Here is a 23,545-nt window from a genome sequence, read left to right on the forward strand (position 1 = left end):
TCCCAATTTTCCCCAATTACAAATGTCAGAATTTTAGAACTCAAAATCTGACCAGTTCACCAAATGAGGCAAACGTTTTTTGTATGAGTATAAATCATTGTGGAAATGGTGGCTACCACTGTGTGAAACACCAATACAAAATCTTCTTATATTTTATGGTCCACAATTAGCTGCAGTTTGTGAAAAATTGAATGCCAATGTCTTCAATCTACTTCATAAGGAATATTACAATTTTGGCTGTTTTAATTACATGTTGCCTGAAAAGAAAATATTCTTTTCTGTTTTGTACACAATAATTTTTGAAACATAAAATATTAAACTCATATTTGAGGGGAACTTATGTATTGTGTTAGTTAAACAGGACAAGTCCATCTTCTCAGTCAACTTAGTTCATTAAAGTTGGGCATGTTTTTAATTTTTAAATACCAAACAATTACAAATTAGTATTGAAATACAGTCAAGTTTAAATGTTAAGTATCAACACGTGTGCATTGTGGACTTGTGGTTGTTAACATCCTTAAAGTGGGTTATTTATGTAACACTGCAGGAAATATTTCACCACAACAGGTGCTTCCACATATCATAGAGAAACAGAAGCTCTAAACTAAAATTTAAGGAGCTCTGACAGTAACACACCACGTCACTGAGGCAAATTTAAAAACAAATTTAAACAAAATTAAATTTGTTTTTAATTTTATTAACAACAAAGTTTTTAATAAAATTAAAAGCTTTGTTGTTAAACCAACAAAGTTAACACGTTTGGGAAAGTTTTTAGATCTCCTCAAAATCAGTCTCCCAATAGGAAAAATCATGAATTCAAAACACATTTCATGAAAGCATTCTCTTCATGAAATATGTTTTCCCAATTAATAAAACTATATGACACAGCATCAATACTTGAGCTAAAGACCTGTCCAATAGCTACTTTGCATAAAGTAGCTATTGGAAGTGGTCAAAAGGAACTGTCTTTTGTAAACATAATGTAGTTACTGAATTGTCTTGAGGCTTCTTACTGAAATTCAAAAAATAGATATTCCAATTTAAGTAAAATGTTTGAATAAATAGTAACCGATACAACTACATGAGAACACGTATTACCTGGCATACGTTACAGAATAACATTTCATGTGTTACACAAAAACCTCTACTTCAACTATAAAAAGGTTTAATGTTCCTTTAATGTTGTGATTCTGTGTTTATGTTTCGCACATAGGCAGCCATTACTTACCAAAAGTCTTAACAATATGCTTTCGCTAGTTTTTGTAACAACTCATAGAGAAATCTCCATTTACAAACAGTAAAACAAATAAGGAGATCAAAATAATGCATTTTGTTTGAAAACTGTTCCAAAAAGTCCAAAATACAGTAAGTTAAAAGTGAAATCAGTAGTCCTTCACCTGTTTCTCCGTTACCTCAACACACATGTACAAAGTCTGCTAGCATTAGCATTAATTAATCTCGAGATATGTCCCATTTTCTACTCAATACTAATCAGAAACAGAACATTGTGACTCACTAGTTGACTCTCGATTCAATAACATTTTCAACCCTTAAAGAATAAGAATATATATCTATCAAAACACATTTTTACTGACCTGTGATATAGAATAGATGAGATGCACAAGTTGAGCTTCCATTAACAGGAAATTTATTCTTCTTCTATGTGCCCAACCTTCTCTATGGCACCAATGTGACAGACGCCCCCTAGAGGTTATATGTGGAACGACACCGAATGACTGAAATAACACTACAGAACATATTATAATGAGTCATCATACAAGCAACTATCCTGCTATTGCCTAAACAACAGCATGGAAGTTGTCTTTAGGGTGTATTCAGACCGGATAGTCCGGTAGACTCGGTTCGATTGGGGACTTAAATTGCAACATGTGTTACATTTTCAGAACTGTAGTTCGCATTCAAACTAATTGAAAAACCTGTTCCCCCCGTCGCCTGCGGGGGCGGCGCACCAAGAACTACTGAAGGAATCGACACAAAACCTCTGAAGAAGACCCGCGCAACTTTCTTCTTCACAAAAAGTAAACAAAAACAGAGCAGTGTCAGATTTTAGCGGTTGTAGGATTTCTTCATTGATATACATGACTGGTTTGGACATCGCCTGTTAGCCGCTAACGCTAGCGACGCGGTGAGTCTGTCCACTAAACCAGGCTGTTCCAATGCGGGATGAGCAGGAATCACAAAAATGATCGCAGCGCCTTTATTTCTTACCCGTTTTCTATAAACATGGCTGAGAAAATTGCTGATGTTTGTAAGTATTCTCCCTTGATATAAATCTAAAAAAAGTTTGGTTTCTATCAAGATACAAAGATGCAACAAAGATAAGCAAATTCTTCCATCTTATTTGATGATTATGTTCAAACAAATGAGGCACAACAAACAAATTAAGTTTTTGTCGTTTATTACAGGTTTAAAAATTACAGCAGCTGCAGAGCGCCACAGCAATGGGACAATAAGCTGATAAAAAGTTGTAAAACAACTTCAAACCATTTATATTCTGCTTTTCAGGCTGTGCGTTCACACTGCAGCCTGAAGTGACCCAATTCTGATTTTTTTGGCAATTCCGATTTTTTTGCCGGGCCGTTCACAGTAAATGCGACCTGTATGGTTCTGCAGTGTGAACGGGCAAAAGTCCTGAAAGTGTCCCGCATGCGCACTAGAGACGTCAGCGTTCTCAGTGTTCTGCCAACTGCCATAAAAATAAGTGTTTGAGGAAGTAAACGGGGAGGCTAACGGTGGAGCTTAGCTTACATATTTGAAGTTGTTGTCCGGCCGGCGCAACATATTAACTTAATCCTCATATTGTCTGTCATGGCTGTTGTTTTACTTCCTGCTTGCGTGTATCAGGCCCCAGAACAGTGAGATTTGTCGAGTATCAGTGACGTTCAGTTCGGATGAATGCGGCTTGGACGTTAGGTCGCATTTGAATCGGATTCGTATTGGATATGGGTCACATTCGAAAAAGAATCTGACTTGTGCTGTTCACACTGCCATGAAAAGATTGGATACAGGTCGCATTACGTCAAAAAAAAAAAAAAAAAGAAGCTTTTCTACCGTTTTAGAGTCCAGTTCAAAAGAGCTGGCAAATGTCAGGTTCCAAATGCAATATCATGACATATTCATGTCATGATCTAAATATTTACAAACTCTGTTTCTACAGTCCAAATTTCCTAAAAACTGTGAAATAACCCCGTAGTTCAGTGATAATAGGACGTTCTGAGCCAAAGGGGTTAAGTCTTAATGACTTAAAGCCAAACTTCCGCCTCACACAGCACTCCTCTCCACTCAGTTTCCCCAGACTAGTTGCAGCAGCCATTAGCAAACACCTTGTGGATCTGCCAGTCTGCTGAGCTCATCACACAAACTACTTCTCAGTCCAATGCTCCTAAGAACGCTGTAAACAGCTTAATGGAGAAATGTTCTTCTGATGACAAGCTGAAACGAGCTGCCTCTTAAGGAGCAAAAACTTCCTAAAGAGTCAGAAGCCCAAATTCAAGACATCAAATTGATAAGTCAAATTTCTCCTAAATTATGTTTGATAAATACACCATTTTATAACAAATGAAGGTAACATGGATAGTTGATTGTGTGATAAAATGTCACGATGTGCCTGAAGAATAAATAATACCTCCCATTTAAAGAACTCAACTCCAAGTCCAGGTCAAGAATAATAGTTTGCTTCTTTTTTTCTTTTTTTTTAGGACCAGCTGTGCTTCCATTTCACAACACCTTGTACCACAACATCCTGTTACTGCTATGCAGGTCAGCTATGACTTCCACTAAAGATACTTATTAACTGACTTGGGGATGTAAGATCAGTTCCAAACTAAAATTTCAGTTTGCAGAGCATCATACTAGAAGGTGAAAGAGAAGGTGTATTGTGTTATTTTAGCATTCAGTTTCTCGGGTAAAAGAACTGCAGACTGTAAGGACTAAAGAGTTGGCCATAAGAACAGGCAAACAGGAAGTGAGCAGCTAGTGGGATAATTTTATGTAACCCAGACCACAGGAAACAAATGTGTCTGGGGAGATGATGGCAAATAGTACGGATCAGACTGCCTTCCAGAACACCGAATAATTGTGAACTAGTTAATCAGAGACTGAATTTAGTTCGCAATTACCTGGTGAACAGTGGATGTGAATTCATACTGCTGTGACATGTTTAATTTTGAATGACTTGCGAAGGGTATAGACATACAACACTACAGAGTAAACATTGACAAATTAACTGAAAAATTAAAAAATTGTCATTGCCCAAGCTAGTGGGCAAAAAAGGTCTATATTTAAATCTCAAAGATATTTAAATATAGACCTTTTTTTCACATAGTGAAATTTCAAGTGGAGTAAGACTTGATCTTCAGGGACAAAAAAAGTATAATAAAATAATTTTACAAAACAAATGTGGCAAAAAACACCAATTATGTCAACTACTGCTTTTGTTTTTGTTTTTCAACAGTTCCACATTAGTGTTTCTGAATCCAACTAGACATACTATCAGGCTGGTTACTAACATATTTCCATCAAAGAGACAAAGCAGCTGGTTGTACATACTTCCACATGTTTGCTGTTCTCCATGGATTACAAACTCCAAGCTTCAAATCCCAAGCAAGATTCTTATTGTTTCTTTTAACAACAGGTTTCTTCCTGCCTCTTCTCAGAGTTTTGTAGAGTGCATCACTCACTGTTGTTCACAAATTAATGTTTTGATTTGGTCTGTCACTTTAGATTTCTCGCCACGTCTTGGTAGATTTTCAGTTGTTTTTTGGATGAAGGGATGGAAAGTTGTGGGAGAGATATTCCAATCTTGGGATTGTGTTTACGTTCCCCAGAACTTTCTACCTGATATGTTTGTTGAGTTTCTTGATCTTCATATTGCTGTCCGTTCACTAATGTTCTCAAATAAACCTTTCAAGCCTTCACAGAACATCTATTATTTTAAAAAAATAATACATTAATTAAAAAAAAAAAGCATAATAATCCTTGATTCTGGTTCAGTGTGAAAGATTTCAAGATGAATGAAAATGTTTGCAAAGCACAGCAAATGAAAGGGACAAGTGGAATTTAGAAGAAGAGATTTGACTTAAGTATACATAAATGACATGAAGTTTCCTGACATGGAGAACTGGACAAATTAAAGCTGGCAATAAGATCAGGCAAGAAGGAAGTGGGCAAGAGCTGTGGAATGACTGGCATCATTTTTATGTAACCCAGACCACAGGAAATAAATGTCTCCAGGGAGACGATAGTAAATACTGCAGAGCGAAATGCCCATAAACATTTATTCTTTTCTTGATTCACATGAACTATTGTATTTGTATGAGAAACAGACTGCAATGTAGCACTGTGACGGCTACTTCGACTACTGGGGGAAAGGAACACAAGTCACAGTGTCTTCTGGTAAGTTCTAACCTCACATCCTTTAAGATGACAAGATTTAATATCTATTTCTTAATTAATTATTTATCTTGGTTATTAGTTTTATTTACTATGAAAACCAATGTATGTCCATCAAAACCAAAACGTGTGGAAAATAGTGAGGTACTGGTGACAAAATATACATTTTTAGATGACACAGGATATTTTTGCACTAAAGTGTCATTGTAATTTGTCACCGTGCAACTACTTTGACTACTGGGGAAAAGGAACCACGGTTACCGTCACATCAGGTAAAATACAAAACTTATTATCGACATACTTTAATTGAATCAACTATATTCATTTTTTCTTAATTTTAGCCTGAAATGTGTCTATACATAACCTCTAAATTGAACTAAGACATTATTTTCATGCCTAATGGAAAGACACAAAGGTTAGTGTCAAAACTGGTTAAAATGAACAGTTTTTCTCTAACATTAAATATTGTAATTATTAAGTTGTTCTGTCGAATATGGTTGGGATCCCAGTGGCAGTGGAAAACTCTCGCTGCTTGTTTTTGTAACTTGGGTCTGTTAAGTTATCATACTGTGACAATGCTTTTGACTACTGGGGAAAAGGAACCACGGTAACCGTAACATCAGGTAAGTCGATCTTATTTGGTCACTGTAATGTTTAAATTGGACTATTAGAAGATTTTTAGCCATTTTTTTTAGATAGATTTTCCACAGACGATAATCTACTTATTTCAGGAAAACCCTTCATAATCTGTGGATTTATTTGATGCTCCGTCAAAGCTTTGGTGGAAATAATGTGTTTTAAACTTTCTGAGGCTTTATTAGTACTTAAGGTTTGTTTGATGAAGCTGTCTGGCAAGGTAAATCCTTGAACATGTTTTAGTATGGGACAGTTTAAGTATTGCTTTACTGTGACTACGCTTTTGACTACTGGGGAAAAGGAACGACGGTCACCGTCACTTCAGGTATGAAAAGCTTTTATTTCTAGTTTCGAACAATATTTGAAACATGTATAAAGTATATATTTTCAGTTTTATGGGGTTACTACAATTGGCACGTAAAAAAGACAACAGTATCTTTTTATCGGTGTACAAAATTGGCAAAATAAAATCTCGGGGTTGTTAAATTCATGTGGATTGATTACTCATTAGGCAGATTTATACTAAATGGGAAACAAGCATAGATATTATTCGGAATAGGTTTTTGTTGCAAGTTTGACCAAACTGTATTACTGTGACAACTGGGCTTTTGACTACTGGGGAGCAGGGACCACGGTAACAGTAACATCAGGTAAGATTTTAACCTCTTAAAAATCTTCCCTGTATTTTTACAGTTTATTTTTATTAAATTACTATGTATTATAGGTATCTGAATACTCAAACTTAACTGTACTTGGAGAATATTTACTGTAAAAAGGAATTACTCAGACCCATAATTGGCAAAACTGATAATTAGGGTTAATCGCTTTAGATTAGTTTAGATGTATTTTATAAAATAGTGAAGGTGGTGACATGTTAAAGAGTAAAAATGATCACCATTAGTCCATAAAGCTTTTCATACTGAGACTTGAGTTAGTTCATCACTGTGCTACGGTGCTTTTGACTACTGGGGGAAAGGGACTACAGTCACCGTCACTTCAGGTATGAAATAACATTTTTTTTAGTAGCAAAGGAAATTTTAAATTTAAAAAACTGTTTTTGTTGCTTTTTGTCATTCAACAGTAATGTTAAGGATTGTTAGTATAAAGTCGTGTGGCTTGTTCATTGGGTTCAAACAAAACATTCAGCTACAGATTAAAATGTTAAAATAATTTTAGAATTTTTTTATAATTGATTGCAAAATCACTTTTTCTAAAACCCAATGTGAACTTTAATTGCATAAAACTAGATATCCTGCAAAATTGAACATTGCTAAAACCGATAACCAACATTCTCCTGTGGCTTTTTAGAAAGTTTAATTGGATTTGAAAAAATCTTAAGAATATTTAGGGTTTAAAGAATTGGAGATTTTCCATCAGTATGTGGGCCTTTTTATGTACAAGGGTTAAGTATATTCATCACTGTGCTACGATGCTTTTGACTATTGGGGGAAAGGAACAACGGTCACCGTCACTTCAGGTATGAAATTAAATTGTTTCTAATTTGGCCATAATGTTTTAAATGAAAAAAAAAATAGTAGGTTGTAAATTAAGTTGGAACATAATTTTATGAACATGCTTGAATTCAAAATAATTTTTTAGACAAATTTTTAAATTCTATGTTCATGTGACAACAGGGATATCAGGGTTATTTTTTGAGAACTTTGGAAATATCCTTCCAAAGTTAACTTGAGATGTTCATTGTAGCATGTCAGTACCCTCAAGTATTGATATTGTTAAAATGTACGATATTTTCATTAATTTATATTGCTTGAATTGAGTTCAAAAAATAGTGGAGATTCTGAAGTGTTAAAGGCTTTGAAGTTCACAATCGGTAAATCAACCTTTTTAAACTAAGAGTTAAGCAGATTAATCACTGTGTTACTACGAAGCTTTTGACTATTGGGGGAAAGGGACAATGGTCACCGTCACTTCAGGTATGAAATGTTTTTTTGTTTTTCTAATTGTCAAAGGTAATTGTAGTTACTGGATTATATTTTGCCGTATTCCGTCACACGACGGATAGATTTGAAAATTAACCACAAAAAAAGAGAATGAAAATGCGACTTCTAAATTATCTTAGGACATAAATCAGTGAACAAGTTTACAGAAATATGATTTTGATTTTAGACTTTTTTATTAAATACAATTTAACAATTCTAAATTTCATGTTTTAATTGATGTCTCAAACTGAACTGTGTTTGGATGGTATTTATTGTAGTAAGTGAATACCATAAAATTATTCCTTGAACTGTCAAAATGAATTGCATAGAATCTATACTGGGCAGCCTTTGCAGAGTTTACAAAATAAAACTGTGAGTATTTGAGATTTTCATGATCATCATAAGTTCAAATAGACTTTTTTCAAAAGTGACAAGTTGCCTGTTGAATCGTGGGTAAGAGATACATTTTTACAATTGTAAGTCAGGTGAAATTTGAATTGTTTAAAATCTGCAAACACTTTGGTTGTTTTTCTTGAAATTAACATGAGCATGTTCTTTGGTTGCTTATTCGGATTTTATGAAATGATGTGATAAATTAAATCTTGAATATCTTACAATGTTGTTTTTGATTTATGAAGAAAATGTGTATTACTAAGTTTCTTCAGGTAAGGTTGGTATACCTATATTTATGTTATCTGTTAAATGAGATAACATTTTAAATTAGGTTTTGCATGGATGTCTCATAAGTAAAGTTTGTGGCTTTGTATGGACTGACATCTTTCAATGAAATGTGTAACTGAAGTTTTTAATATTGGCTTTCAAAGCAAGAAAAGACAGATTGAGCCCTCTGAATATCTGTTTTTTGTAGGTCTGAAGGAAAATTGTTATGTTATTTCATTTATATATTGTTTTTAACGTGCTCTTTTTTTTCTTTTTTTTTGTCATTTTCAGCCACTCAGACTGCTCCCACTCTGTTTCCTCTGGTTCCATGTGGTTCTGGTGGTAGTGACATGGTCAGCCTTGGCTGTCTTGCCACCGGTTTCAACCCCTCTTCCATCACCTTCTCGTGGGAACAAGGCAGTACTTCTTTGAACAACTTCATCCAGTACCCTTCAATCCAGAAAGGCAATGAATACATGGGAATCAGTCAGGTTCAAGTCAGAAGACAGGACTGGGACGCAAGAAAATCCTTCAAATGCATTGCAAATCACGCTGCAGGAGAACGACGTGTTTCATTCACCCCACCACCGCCACCACCACGTAAGATTAATGCAAAGTTATAAATCTTTACTTTTTAGTATTTTTTTTTAAATTGCATTTAGTTGTCTTATATGCTATAGTTCAAATTTATTAAATTCAAAATTATATTTATTATTTCCTAAAATTGTATAACCTTGTAACTGGTGTTTTACTAGTTATTGTGGACCTTTAAATAGAATTATTTGCATTAATTTAAAGAACCACTCATGTCAGAACTGATGGGAGTTCTGAGTTATGTAAAACAAAAAGAAAAAAGAAAAAAAAATAACAGCTGAAGTTTCTGGTGAAGGTATATTTAATTATGTTCTTAATAATTGGAAATCACTCTTGGTTTTAAATTCATAACGAGTTTCATTTTAAAATTGCTTAAATGGGGCATATTATTTATATCTTTATTGATGTCTAGTAGGATTTACCAGGTGGAACAAGAGGGTAAATTCAATAGTATTTTCAGCATCTGACTTAGTTGGTTTTCCTCCTCACTAATACCTTTTCTCTTAATTTCATAGACTACTTCTGCATCTTCTGTTGTTGTTTTTTTTTGTGCCTGAACAATCCTTCTTGTTTCCTGACTTCTGCCTGTGTCTGTTTTTCTGTTTGTTGATTAATAACCTCGTTGTAAACCCTATAACTCTGTGCTTGCCAGTCAATGTATATGCAGAAGTGAGTGTTAGTTCTTTGACGTTCTTTAATGCCAATTTTGGATAGATGCATTTCCCTCTTGAATGGCATAGAACAACTTACTGCTGTGCTCATAGAACGAATGTCTTAAATACATGAGTTTGATTATGTTGTTGGAACCAGTTAAAGATACATCAGACCTGACCACATGAACCAAGCCTCATGTTGTTTTCCAGGTCTTCTGCATATATATAGATCTTGTCCTTGCTTCTGCAAACATATATGTGTATCTGTTTGTCTTTCAGCCAAGGTTTATGAGCTTCCGACTGTTAAAGTGTGTTCCTCCGTTGATGAGGGGAAAGAGGAGGCTTACTTCTCCTGCTTTGCCAAAGATTTTGCTCCAAATAAATATGAGATCACATGGCTGAAAGATGATCAAGTAATCACCGGGGCAGTAGATAAGGTCGTCACATCGTCTCAGGGAAGAAATGACACGAATGGAACCATCCTGTACAGTGTTGCAAGTCTCCTCACACTGCCGTCCAGGGAAGTGCCTGAAGGCGCAAAATTAACATGCTTATTTAAGGGAATAGGTCAAGACGACATAACTCCAGTCTATACCAATTCTACTGTGTCCCACAAGCGGTGTTCAGCTGGTGAGTACGATGGTAGTTTTTTCATTATACCTAATCACCAAATTGATGTTTCTAGTCTGTTTAATTTGTTTTTGTCTTTATTTTTTTAGTCACTGAAGGGTGTAGCGAAGATATGGATATAAGGATCATACCCCCCACAAACAAGGACATCTTTTTGGATGGAAAAGGAACCCTGATATGTGAAGTCACCGAAAAAAAAGCGGGATTTGAGAAGGTCGTCTGGTTGGACGAGGACGACACGGAAGTGGTATCCACACAGGAGAATAGAGGATCCAATGTACATCTAGCTAAAATTGAGATCACCTTTGATGAATGGAGCAAGGGGCTCACGCGTGTCTGTGAAGTCCACAGCACTGAGTGGATTGATCCAGTGAAGAAAGAGTACAAAAGGAGCAACGGTAAGAAAACTGTTCAGAATTCGTCTTTATTTCTTCTTCTCATGACAGAAAACACATTGTGAGGGACATCTTCCCGTGAACAATAGACGTTTCCGTCAAATTGTGTGCTAGTTTATCTGTGACCCTAACTGTTCTCTCATGCTTACAGGAGGAGCTTCTAAGCGTCCATCAGTGTTTATGTTGCCTCCCTTAGAGCAAACTAGAGAAAAAACAGTGGTTCTGACTTGCTATGTGAAAGACTTCTCTCCTCGGGAGATTTATGTGGACTGGCTTGTCGATGATGAAAAGGCAGGCACAAAATATCAGTTCAGTACCACAGAACCCGTGGAAAACAATGGATTCTTCTCCGTTTACAGCCAGTTGATCCTCACACAAGAACAATGGAATGAGAAAGATGTGGTGTATAGCTGTGCTGTTCATCACGAGTCTGTGGCAAAGTCAAGCAAATCGATTGTCAGATCCATTGGATCCAGAACCTTTGAAAAAACCAATGTGGTCAACCTTAACATGAACGTCCCTGAAACGTGCAAGGCCCAGTAGATGTGTCTATGCGTCTTGTTTTTCTTTTTTTTTTTCCCTTCTCGTTTGATGTCTGTTGCTTGTGATTTTTAAATTGTTTGTTTGTTTTTAGTGCAAATTTAAAATGAAAATAAAAAAAAAAAATACTCGCCGACTGTGTTGATGTTTGTCGCTTGCACTTTGTGTGAACTTGATCTGGTGTCGAAACTGAATGTTCATGTCACGTTTTACGTGAGTTTTGTCCTCATGCAACCCTAATAACACTTCATTTGAGTTCTACATATTTATACTTCAAATAGTTGTGCAATAATAATATAGAAGGATTTCAAATGCCATAGTACTTACAAGAATACTATCACCTCAGTAACATCAGTTATTGAACTTAGATTTTCTCATTTCATTTGCAAAAGTAGAGCTGACTGTGTTTCTGTGGTGTGTCTTTATGTGACTGTTTCATCTACTGGGTTTTGCACCCCCAAAAAAGTCTTGATGACTCTTAAACTCTGTTAAGGTCTTTCACAAGCAAGTCAGTATCATAAGTAATAAGTGATCAGATTACTGTAGCATTTTTCAAATGGCTAAAGACACAGAAAACTAGAAACAATTGAAAGGAACAGAAAAAAGCATGATTATAACCTATGTTTTCTGGAGTAAAAGAAAATATGGATCATTATCTCACACTACTGAAAAATACACTAATTTCAAACAGCAGTACTACCAGACCTCCTGATTGACTCAAGTAGAATCACCACAGAAGAAGATGACATGACTAACACGGCAATCACCTTCATCCTTCTCTTCCTCCTCACTCTGGTCTTCTCCATCGGGACCACTGCATTTAAGGTAACGCAACAAATTGAAGTAGGCACAAATGTGGAATTACTGACATTAGAAACTTAAAACCAAATGTGTATTTGCAAAATGACAAACACTCCACTACAGTGGATATGAGCAAAGGCTTTGGAGGAGAAAGTAGGCACACCCTTGAATAACATTTTTACAACTGTAATGTATTTATGATGCAGTTAAATCTAAAACAAGGCATTTTTTGTCATTTTCCTTTGTACTAAATTACATACATTCAACAACATAATGTTAAAACGCAATTTTTTTAATCTAATTTAGAGTTCCTTGTGTCTTCTAGAGTTATAAAAACATAATTCATATTTTCATGCCTGACAATCATTTTGTAAAACAGTTTCATACCTAGTAGTTCTTTCTTTAACCATTTTTCCTACTTATGGCTTTTTTTAGTTGCAATGCTAAATACTTCAGTTGTTTTAAATGAATATTGAAATTTACCAGAAGAGTATATGTATGTTATGTATGTTTATTAACCTTAATGGTGTTCTTCATAGTTAAATTGCACATTTTATTATAATCGGATTAGGAATTGGGCATAAATTGACGTATCAAAAATACTTCTTTGGCCTAAAAATTTGAGCAAGATGAAAAGCATGTTGAACTGTTATGTAACTCTGAGATTGTTCTCAAATGTAAAGTACTTTATGTAAAAAGTACATAAAGTAATAATAATAATAATAATAATAATTTTATTATTATTAATATTAATAAAAGCCTATATTAATATTATAGGAGACAATTGGGCTTTTCAGAGAAACAATTTCTCCAACAGCTGGTGTTTCTAAAGTGCAACATCAAAACAGGTGAAATAAAGGATCTACATAGAAATTTCCAAAATAAAATTGTTTTCCATAATGCAGAAAATGTAATTCTCTATTGAAATATGCAATATTTTGTCAGAGAGTCCTTCAAAGTCAAACATTTCAGCTCCTTTTCATTGCACTGGTTCACAATAATTGCTATTCTAGTTTATAGAGTTTATAGATTCTAGAAATTACTCTAAAATGGACACTTCAACACTTTGGTGGAATCACTTTTAAGTATGTCAAACCTTTTTTTTTCATTTCAGGTTCTAAAATTAATAACAAAGTTAAATTAAAACAGAGAGAAAATTAATTAGCTGATAAACCTGTTAATTTGTGATGACTTAAAGAATACATTGCTTTAATGAATAACGTCAGTGACCAATGAGGCAGAAATCCACCAGCTATTTATTTATATAACTTAGTGTATTGTTGCTAATAAAAAAAAAAACTTTATATTTCCTGCTAATATCTTGTCATGTGAAATATTTATAGTGCCATGAAAATAAGGATTTCAAGCTTTCCACAGCAGACTAACAATTGTAGAATAAAAATGACAATAAAATTAGCTCATTCTTTTATTAATTTTATTTTGCCAAAATAATACTTATAATTAAATGATCAAAAAAATCTACCTCAATTAATTTTATATATTGTTAATCTAAGTACTTTAACATTCTAAAAACAACACAATATTTTCACACTGCACAATCATAATAACAAAAGGTGTCTTAAAAAGAAAACAATTAGCAATCTTTGGTGTTTTAGTACGAAAATAATATTAGCTAAATGCATTAAAAATGTTCAGCTTAAAAATTAAATTACATGAAGAGAGCTTTTGTAAATTATCCAGATATTTTATGAAAGGTGTAATATGTTGTTTTATTTAAAAATGAATAAAAGTAATATTTTTTTCATTTTTATTATTAATGTGTAAAATGTCTTCTGAAAGCACTTTATGATATAATTTATCTGTTACAAAGATAATTAGCACTTTTGATCTGAATTAGCTTTGCATTGCTTGCAATAGAGTGTCCATATATAACAAAACAGCTCAGCAGAGCATTATTACATTCATTAAGTCCATAAATGTTGATAAATAATATCAGCAACACAATGATATAACACTGTTTTTAATGCATGTTTTTCTTTTTCCTTTTTTCTTTACAGGTCAAATGAAACCAGAAGTACATAAAAAGGACATTTGATAGATTAAAAAAAAAAATACAAAAACATCTTTTTTTCTGAAATTTTCTTATACTTTTTATATCATGTAAGTAATTGCAAATGATATTTGTCGATCCTTCCAAATCTCAAAGCTTCAAATCATTTTGCGATGCAGTTTTGAAAGAGGAGAACTGCTTTACTCTTTTTATTTCTTTACAATATTTTAACACTGTTCTCAGTTGTGTATTTTTTGCTTGACATTCTTGTTCTCATCACACCACCAGCACCTGGAATCAATGACCCATGTTCAACTCTGCATGTAAATTAGCACTTTTCGCCTCATGGTTACTTTTTTCGGTCTGTTATTACTGGACTTGAAAACTAAAATCTTTGGCAAAGTAACGAGAGATTGTCTGTGTGATGTCTTATGTAAAGCAACCTGAGATATTTAGATGTGTTCTCTGTTTCTCTTACTGGCATAACTGCACCTCACACCTGCTGTCTGTGCTGCTCTGTTGCTCTCTGCTCTGTTTCACTTCTGCTTTTCGGTCCCGTTTTGGACCTGGGTGTTACACAAGCCTTCCGCTCGTTGCATGCCCTGGTCGCTCTGCTCTGTCAAGCTCAACATCTGTTCAACAGACTTTTAAAACTATTTTTTGCTACTTTTATTTTATTTTTTTTTGTTGTATAATGTGGGATATAAAACTCTGCCATCTAATGTAAATAAAAGCAAACTGCACCTGAAATTCAGAGTTGGTTATTAGTTAAAGTTGGTTGTTAGTTAAAGACCACAGCATGAAGGTATGTATGGATTAACTTTAATCAGATTTCATCTTTATAGAACCCCTGCTTAGCTTTGTAATGTCATGCAATCTCCTCTCTTCCACAGCTGCCCGGAGTAATCCCCCAAACATCACCTTGTACCCTGTTTGGGATGGAGAACTCAATATTTCTAATGTCAGACTTGTCTGCGCTTTGAGCGACTACTTTCCCAAGGACCTAACAGTGGAGTGGTACAAGGAGAACCAGCTTCTATCAAGCAAGCAAGATGTGAGAAATTTTATAAGCGCAAATGAGGAGGACAAAACCTACACTCAAACCACTGAGATTATTCCAGACAAGGAAGCATGGATGAAAGGATCAACATTTAAGTGCAAGTCTATTCACAAAGCCAAAAATTCAACAGAAACAATAAACATCTGTCAGAGTAAGTCTCTACAGGCATTGTCACAAACCAAATAGTAAATGGGATAAAATTAGTCCATATATATTGAAGTGTTGTTTTTTTTTTGTCGTTGTTGTTGCAGTCTATGGAAAATACAAGCCTCCCATTAATATGGAGATCCCAAATTTCATGAAAGTGACGACAGAGTCTGAAGTGGAAGCAAAGTGTTCCATGACCACCGTGCTTAATCCCAATCTGACCTGGGAAATGGACGGGGTTCCAGTGCAGCATACAAGCCTAACAAGAAATGACATGTTTGTAAGCACTACACTGAAGGTTTCATCGGAGATATGGGCAAAAACGAAAACAATTCAGTGTAAAGCTGAACATCTTTGCTTCTCAAATACGAAGGCCGTTAATATTTCAGGTAAAATGACACGGTAATACGAATACTAAAGGACTGTCTTCAAAGTTATAAAGCATGACACGATCTCTAAAATGTGCTGTAACATTTTTCAGTTTTACGTTGTGTTATATAGTTATATAGTTTCGGTGACACTGTATGTCACCATACTTTTATTTTTTACCTGTTATGATCCAGGGCCTCCAGTTACACGTCCACGGGTGGAGATCAGAAGATCCTTCTCAGAGCTGCTGAAGGAACAAAGTGCCGTCTTCCAGTGTGATGTCTCACAGCTCTCCCCGCAGGACCTCTATGTCACATTTCAAGTGAACGGAGCTGATGCTTCGCAAAAATATTATATTAATCTTCCTGAAGGATCCGGCCCTCATTCAGTCAGTAGAAGTTTCTCTGTTCCTAGAAACTCCTGGAAAAGTGACACAAATGTCTCGTGCACAGTGACCCAAGGCTACTCCAACAGTCCCTTCAAGTCAAATTTGATGAGCAGAATTTTTGGTGAGAATTGTTTGCATCTTCTTGGAAAACCCATTGCTACCTAGTGCTCATTTTTTTTATCTATTTTTTTTTAATCTGTTTAAATTTCTTTTGTTTACTTTAGTGGAGCCCACAGTGGAAATTCATCTTGCTCCCAGTGAAGGATTTGAGCAACAAACACTAGTGTGTTCTGGACGCGGCTTCGACCCACAAATCAAATGGTTTAACGGGTCAAAGGAAATAAACCCATCAAATCCAGACTTCAGTATGAATAACAACGGTCTTGCTGCTGTGATGAGTCAACTGCATGTTGATCATGCCGAGTGGAAAAGAGGAATGGTATTTACATGTGAAGTGTCTGACAGTTCTCTAAAGAAAAATGTCGAAAAGGATATCAGTGTCTGTTCAGGTAAAATTCTAATTAAATCTGTCCATGTAGTTTTCTGGTTTTAAATATGGATCACCTGCTTTATCAAGGATTTATTTTCTCTCTTAGTTACGCCAAAATCTTCTCATATGGTCGCCGTCTATATTCAGAGACCTAAACTGGAGGAACTCCAAAAGGGGGGACGGGTGACTGTTACATGTCTTTTTGTTGGGACTAGTCTTTGTGATTTCTCCATAATCTGGAAAGTTGGAGATCACCAAGCTTCCCCAAGTAATATCAATATGGAAAAACCTGTGAGTCACAACAACGGAACGGAAACTTTACACAGCTCCCTCTATGTGTCAGCAGAGGACTGGCACTCAAATAAGCAAGTGTCTTGTGAGGGAAAACATCTGTGTTCCACCAAAAGCTATATAGACTATATCAGCAAAAGTACAGGTATTGCAAGCACTCTGAGGACTATTTACAAATGTTATCTTAAATATTATTTAACATTTCTTTCCTTCTGTTTTGTGTTGGTGTTTCCAGATCTGTATCAGCCAGTTCTGAGGATAGTGGAGCCAACTTTTGATGAGCTGTATACATCTGACAGCGTCACGCTTACTTGCTTAGTTTCAGCATTTTTTCCATCTGACATCATTGTTCAGTGGACAGAAAATGGCCAACAACTCCCAGCATCTCGCTATATTGACAGTCCTTCTTGGAAGGAACCGGGAACACGCTATTTTTCAATGAGGAGCAGACTAAATGTAACTAAGGCTGAGAACAATAACTCAACTTACTCTTGTGTCGTCAGACATGAATCCTCTGAGACTCCATTTGAAACCAGCATAAGTGACGTGTTTGGTAAGCTAACGATCAGTTTTCAGAAATCGCATTTTCTTCTACAGTACACTCTGAACAAATAACTTATTTCCTCAGCCACTGTGAGGTACACCAAACCCTCAGCCGTCTTGCTCCGGGGAGAGAACGAGCTCATGTGTCTGGTCTCGGGCTTCAACCCAAAATCCATCAATATCACTTGGCTCCGCAGTGAAACCACAGAGCTGTCGGACTACAACACAACCGAGCCCTACATAGGGCCAGATAGGAAATTTAACATTCTTAGCCGCCTTCGCCTTGCGCCAATTGACACCTTACCTGGCGTGGTTATCACCTGTCGGGTGACACATGAAGGCGCCACCGTCTCAGTGAACATGTCTGAACCAGGTATGCGAACTACATTATTCTTGAGTGTTAAAGAGTTTGTGTTTAACACTGTGAGTCAGATTTATTTTTAATTAACTCTTTATTTCCACTAAAGTCATCATAAGCTTATTACCAGTGAATCTCTACATTTTCTACAGACACGCTGGAGAACTGTAGCTTCTTTGATGCTATCAAAGACATTGATGTGAGTCAAGATACAATGAAGGAAACCTGGACTATGGCACTAACTTTCCTCTGCTTTTTCCTCTTCACCATCATATTTTCTCTTGTTGTCCTCATCATTAAGGTAAGAATCAGCTATAGTGTTGCTGCAGGTACTTCACTGAGTACAATTTTGAGTTAGAATGTTAATCACTGTCATGTTGACACATTTTCTTCTCTTCTACTTTCAGACAAAATAGTGACAATCAGAAGACATTTTACATTTTTTTTCAGTTTGGTGTGCATAGAGTGGCTCATTATTTTTTTAATTTTGCTTTTTTTCTTTTGTGTTCTTTGTTCTAGTTTATAGCAAATATTTTTGGAGAGTTATCGTGTTTCTCTTCTGTATTTGGTGTGAGATGTAAATGCTGTTAAGATAAATAAAATTAATGATACTACCGTGTGCTATATTTTATCAATGTTTTCTGTACCTGAACAAATTGTCCACAAGATGGAGACAAAGTTCTATGTTGAGCTTTGCTCGTTTCAACTTCCAACACAGAAATTATGCAGTTTTAAATCCGAGATTTTTTTTTTTTTTTTTAGTTTTTTTTTTTCTTTTCTTTTTTTTTTGCATCGTTACGAGGAAGCAAAATAACAATTGTGACTTTATCAAAAAACTAAAACAAATGTTTTGTTTTAATTTACAGATGCACAAGTTGGACTGTGTGCATATTTCATTTGAGTTTCCACTTTAGGCTTGTGTTTGCCTTTTGTGCACCTTGTGGGTTCATTGGAATCTATTTCTCGGAGGGATTACACCAGGAACACAAAGGTTTACTATTGGCTGCTGTACCGATCTGGCAGAGTTTGTGTCCTCGATTGGCTGTGGACCCCGTGGCAGACGGCCCATATCTGTGACGCTGTTGCTGGGAGGGAGTCGCAGTGTGCGGCTGCCAGTCTTGTGTCAAGGGGCCAACAGAAAAGAATCATGGAAGCATTTCCCTGTAATTGCATTATTTATCTCATCTCCATTTCTTCCAAAGTATCAGACGAGGCTCGATCCCTTTGTACTTTCATGAAAACAAAGTTTAAGCTGCAGGCAAACATCTTTTCACGGATGCAACAGTCAAACATGTACGGAGAATGTTACCTGAAAGTCATGTAGCACCTTGGAAAAAAACGGAATATGTTTAACATGTTCAGATTTCTCACACATCCTTGTTAACGTCAGATGATGTCATAGTCTGAACTACAGATGAGCAAAAACAGTTAAATGTATGTCCATTTTACCCCAGTGCATTCATGATTAAACAAATTAACGCCATCATTGCTATATTTAAGCTTACTTTGATCAAGCCTAGAGTGAAATGGTAGAGCATCGACTATTACAGATACAACTGCCTTAAAGAAAAGCAAGAAAAGAGTCTAAATGTTCTTAATGGTGTTATTTTTGTAATGGCATAATTTGTCCTGCTTCAAAAGAAGCTGTTTACGAAAAGTCACTTGGACTGACAGTTCATCTAAGGACCTGTACTTAAACTTAATTGTAACAGTGTCACCTAGTGGTTGTAACATTTATTACAGGTTTATGGGAAGCAGAGTGAGAAAGTCAACGATTACTTATGAATAATTGACCGCAGGGAGGAAACAAAATGTGAAAAGAAAGTCTTAAAAAATATATTTGACTTCATTACATTTAGCCACAATCTTTTTCTAAGCTGAAAACCAATAGACAGTGTTGCTTTGATTAATAACTATAAAAACCCGATCACTGCAACAAACAAGACACCAGTTCCACCAGAATTACTTCCGTCTTAAATTCAATAACAAAACTCGTAGGAGTCCTATTGCCTTATAAATATTAGGAGCATAATCATGTCATCTTTAAGGCCTAAAGAGAATAACATCTAATTCATTAACTTATAGGCAAACAATGCAAAATTGTTTATTTTCCAGTAAAGAATTGTAATTGCACATTAAAACAAATGTAGCGATTCATAAGCAAATATAAGAAAAATACCTACTATTTTTTCCACTGTATTTTAAAGTTCTCAGTTTATCACTGAAGTAAAGTTTGTGAATGTAATAAAATTTTACATTAAATATATAGTAAAAGCATGCAACAAAATGTATTTCCTAAAATCATTTTGTTCCTGAAAAATAGTAAATATAGATTTTAAGCAGATGAATTTAAACTCCTGTTGTGTCTTGGTTAACCTGCACAGCTGCTACTGAGCTGCAGACCAATCATCATTTCTTCAGCAGTACTCATCCCACTCAGGGAATTTGATTTTTAATTTATGAAAAAAACAAGTTGTTGTGTTTTATTTCATTAAAGAATAAAAGGAGATAAAGACCTGATGTATTTGATGCACGCGGCTTCGGTTTTATTACAACTTTCACATTTATACAAATCAATGTTGAAACTTTTTAATATATAAATTGGCCACCTTTGGGTGATCTAAATCGCAGTGTGCACATTTTAGGCTACTGCTTGTGCTCCAAGTTTAGATTTGAGCTCCAAATGGCTTGGGCCCAACCTTCCTCTAGCAGATGAGCTTCTACAGCTGCATCTTCATTTCATTCACAGCCACTCACGACCAGCCCAGATCCTGTGTGGAGACACCTGGTGGAAACATCAGTCTAGGAGCACCCTGTGTTCACTGGGCTCTAGTAAATCAATAGGCTCACCCGCTGCAAGTGTTGCACAAAGACTGGGGAGGAGGTCATTTACATGCACACATGGAAATCTGTTTTGAGCTTTTCAGCTGAAAAGAACGGCCAAATTTAAAACACTTGCTCTTCTCCATCAGAGGAGTTGTTGGAAAATTGCATCAATCAAGGAGCAGTTCAGTTCCCGTGATAAACATGTGCTTCAAAGAACCAATCAAAGTCTCTTTGAGATCAAAGATTTTGGATATATATCTTACTGAGGCTTGTCAGAAAGGGTTTCCTTCTTTGTTAAATCCAGTTCCACATGAGTCACACCCCCCAGTTTCTGCGTTGCCATTTTTCTGTATTCAAATTTAAGCAACGGAAACGGTCCCTTTTAATTGAGATGGAATTTGAAATAGTAAAGAAATTCAACATTTAAAAAAGCAAATCCTAACTGAAATTATTAGTCAGCATACAAAAGGAAGGCAGTACATTTCTCGTTTGTCCTTGGAGAAACAGTCGGATGCTGCCAGACTGTTCACAGAACATTTTGAATGCTATCATTTTGCAGCCACTGCACAATTTTCCACTACTTAATGTTTCTCTATCACACAAATTTTAACATGATATACCAAAACGTGAGGTTATGATGGGACAAAATGTTGAAAAAAATCTAACTATGCATAGAAGGATGCTGCTTCTCCATGTATGGTTTTAAATCTAAGGATCCAGAGTAGACTTGAACTAGAAAACCTAAGTGGTGTGGACGGCTGATACAACAGCAACAAAGCTGTAATGTATTTTGGTGCTAAGGTGTAAACTAACAAAAGTATTTTAAAGTCTATTCTCTGAGCTACAGGAAGTCAAGGGAAGGACTTTCAAACCAGGGTGATGTGTTCTATTTTTCGAGTTTTAGTGAGAGAGTAAGCAGCTGCATAAGTGTGACTTTTTTGGCAGACCTGTGACGACGCTGCTGCAAAAATCAATTTGGCTGAAGATAAATGTATGAGTTTCTCAAGATCCTGAAAACATTCTTCAGGTGATGGAAGGTCGAGTTTAATATTGTCTTTGTGTCTCTCTTAAGGTTCAGGTCTGAGTCCATCACTACTACATTTTCTAGCTGTAATAGCTGAAGCTGGGCAGTGACTCTTATGTGCAGATAACTTCAATTTAGTTTCTTTTCAGCTAAAATAAAAGTAATTGCACATCCATGAAAGAAGTTCTGTTCTTTAAGTAAGATCAAGTCAAGTACTGTCCTTAAAAGTGGCTTATTTATCTGTGATTTGTACCCACAACAAGTTTCATATTGTTTTATGTGCATGAGAAGTCAATGGAGAGTTGGAGCCTGGTATGTTAAGCAGGGACCTCCTGCTTGCATCTAAGAAAAAGAACATCAAGTTATTGCTCACACCCTGTTTAGTCTGGTTTATTTGAACACTAGTATGTTTGCCTAAACAGTCTGGTTTGTTTGGGGAGGTGTGAATGTGCAATCAAACTCTGCTGCTGCAGACCAAAAAAGCAGACTCTGGTCCGGCTAAACACCTAAACCTTGTTTCAAATGAAGCGAACTCCGGCATGCTTTGAAGGAATATGTGAATTCCAAGTGGAATGGAGACCAGAAAGTGAAATGCAACCAAAAACAAATGTGCTAATCAAGTGCAAGAGTGAGAGATGGCTCGCGGTCTTTTGCCAAGGACAAAGGAGAAATCCTACAGCTGCTAAAATCTGACACCACTCCATTTTTGTTTACATTTGGTGAAGAAATGAGATATGCTCAGTATGTTCTTCAGAGGTTTTCGTGTAGTTTCCTTCGGTGGTTTTTGGTGGAGTGTCACCACAGGCAAGGGGTGGGAACAGATTTTTCAAACGGTTTGGTTTGTTTGACACAATAGAGTGTGAAAGCGAACTGCACCAGCAGAAAATGTAACGAATACTGCAATTTCCATCCACAATCAAACAGTCTACCAGACTATCGGGTGTGACAACAACCTTAGAGTGAATCACAGATTACCATGACTTTTCTTTTCTTTTCTTTTTTTTTTTAGCTGGAGAAATCCAGTCTTCACAAACAGTTGCGTAGTACAACTTGAGGGCAGCAAAAAAAATAAAAAAAGGGGCTTGCCCAGGATGCTGTTAATGCAAGAACCGCCACTGTGATGCAGCATGAATTAAAACCTATCACAATAAATAACCATATAAGACAGATCCACACATTAAGGTCACAATATATAAGAAAATACAACAAAAATGGCTTTAGAGGTTTCTTGCCCAACTTTTTTTTTTTTTTTTTTCAGAAGGTTTGACGCTAATTCAAATGCGTGCCCAGAATTTAATCGAGCTGAAATGAGTACAGCCAGTCGGCCTACTTTCCCCGGGTTTCTCCACTGACAGGCGGGGAGCAGCAGGAAAACTGAGAGACTAGTCTCTCTCGATGCAGCCCCGCTGCTGTGCCAATGCGCAAACACTCTCCGCCGTTCAGGGATAGGTCTCCCCCCAAAATGAGGCTGCGCTCGAAACGATCATGCGATTGAGTGACGAGCGCGTCATGCTTGTCTTCCTCCTCCTCTGCTCTGTGCGATCAGTGGCTCTGTGTTCCGCAATCCCCCGGGATACTGTACCGCCCTCGATGGCTCTGCTATCGCCGTTCCGTTCGCACTGAATGGCCGGCCGGATCGAGGAAAAACGGGGGGAGAGAGCGCCGCGTCTCCTCCTTTAGACCAACGCTCTGCATCAGCTTCCCAGTGAGGGGGTGAGTGTCTTGCTTTTTTTTTTTTTTTTTTTTTTTTTTTTTCCTGTGGTGGGGGGGGGGTTGA

At 36.1% G+C, this 23,545-nt stretch overlaps 2 protein-coding genes across 3 annotated transcripts in view; both read left to right on the forward strand.

The window, feature by feature from the left end:
- The first annotated feature begins 5,569 nt into the window (after window positions 1–5,569).
- On the forward strand, window positions 5,570–18,537 carry LOC106950733 (hemicentin-1). Of its 2 annotated transcripts, XM_015037753.1 has the most exons (11): window positions 5,570–5,684; window positions 8,940–9,246; window positions 15,167–15,483; window positions 15,584–15,868; window positions 16,043–16,357; window positions 16,461–16,745; window positions 16,833–17,162; window positions 17,253–17,570; window positions 17,646–17,933; window positions 18,071–18,219; window positions 18,326–18,537. In XM_015037753.1, exons 1-11 carry the CDS (start codon window positions 5,585–5,587, stop codon window positions 18,332–18,334), a joined length of 2,703 nt encoding a protein of 900 aa, XP_014893239.1. In that variant the 5' UTR covers window positions 5,570–5,584; the 3' UTR covers window positions 18,335–18,537. The 2 variants fall into 2 exon arrangements, with proteins under 2 accessions (XP_014893239.1, XP_014893240.1); XM_015037754.1 differs by lacking the exons at window positions 5,570–5,684; window positions 8,940–9,246 and adding an exon at window positions 11,461–12,285 and having other exon boundaries at window positions 14,280–15,483.
- A 1,949-nt stretch (window positions 18,538–20,486) lies between these two features.
- The window catches only part of nacc1a (nucleus accumbens associated 1, BEN and BTB (POZ) domain containing a), a 32,105-nt gene continuing 29,046 nt past the window's right edge, over window positions 20,487–23,545 (forward strand). The window contains exon 1 of the mRNA XM_015037757.1: window positions 20,487–23,481. The gene's annotated coding sequence lies outside the window, so the exon portion shown is untranslated. The remainder of the gene's footprint in view (window positions 23,482–23,545) is intronic.

This window comes from Poecilia latipinna, unplaced genomic scaffold (genome assembly GCF_001443285.1).
Source record: "Poecilia latipinna isolate Pla-1442-1.1 unplaced genomic scaffold, P_latipinna-1.0 Scaffold419, whole genome shotgun sequence".
In the NCBI taxonomy this organism is placed as follows: domain Eukaryota; kingdom Metazoa; phylum Chordata; class Actinopteri; order Cyprinodontiformes; family Poeciliidae; genus Poecilia; species Poecilia latipinna.

Coding starts and splice junctions, on each gene's coding strand:
- LOC106950733 (XM_015037753.1), top strand. CDS start 5,585: ATGACACAGGATATTTTTGCACTAAAGTGTCATTGTAATTTGTCACCG. Junction 9,247..15,166: donor ACCCCACCACCGCCACCACC/ACGTAAGATTAA, acceptor CTCTTCCACAGC/TGCCCGGAGTAATCCCCCAA. Junction 17,163..17,252: donor CTATATCAGCAAAAGTACAG/GTATTGCAAGCA, acceptor TGGTGTTTCCAG/ATCTGTATCAGCCAGTTCTG.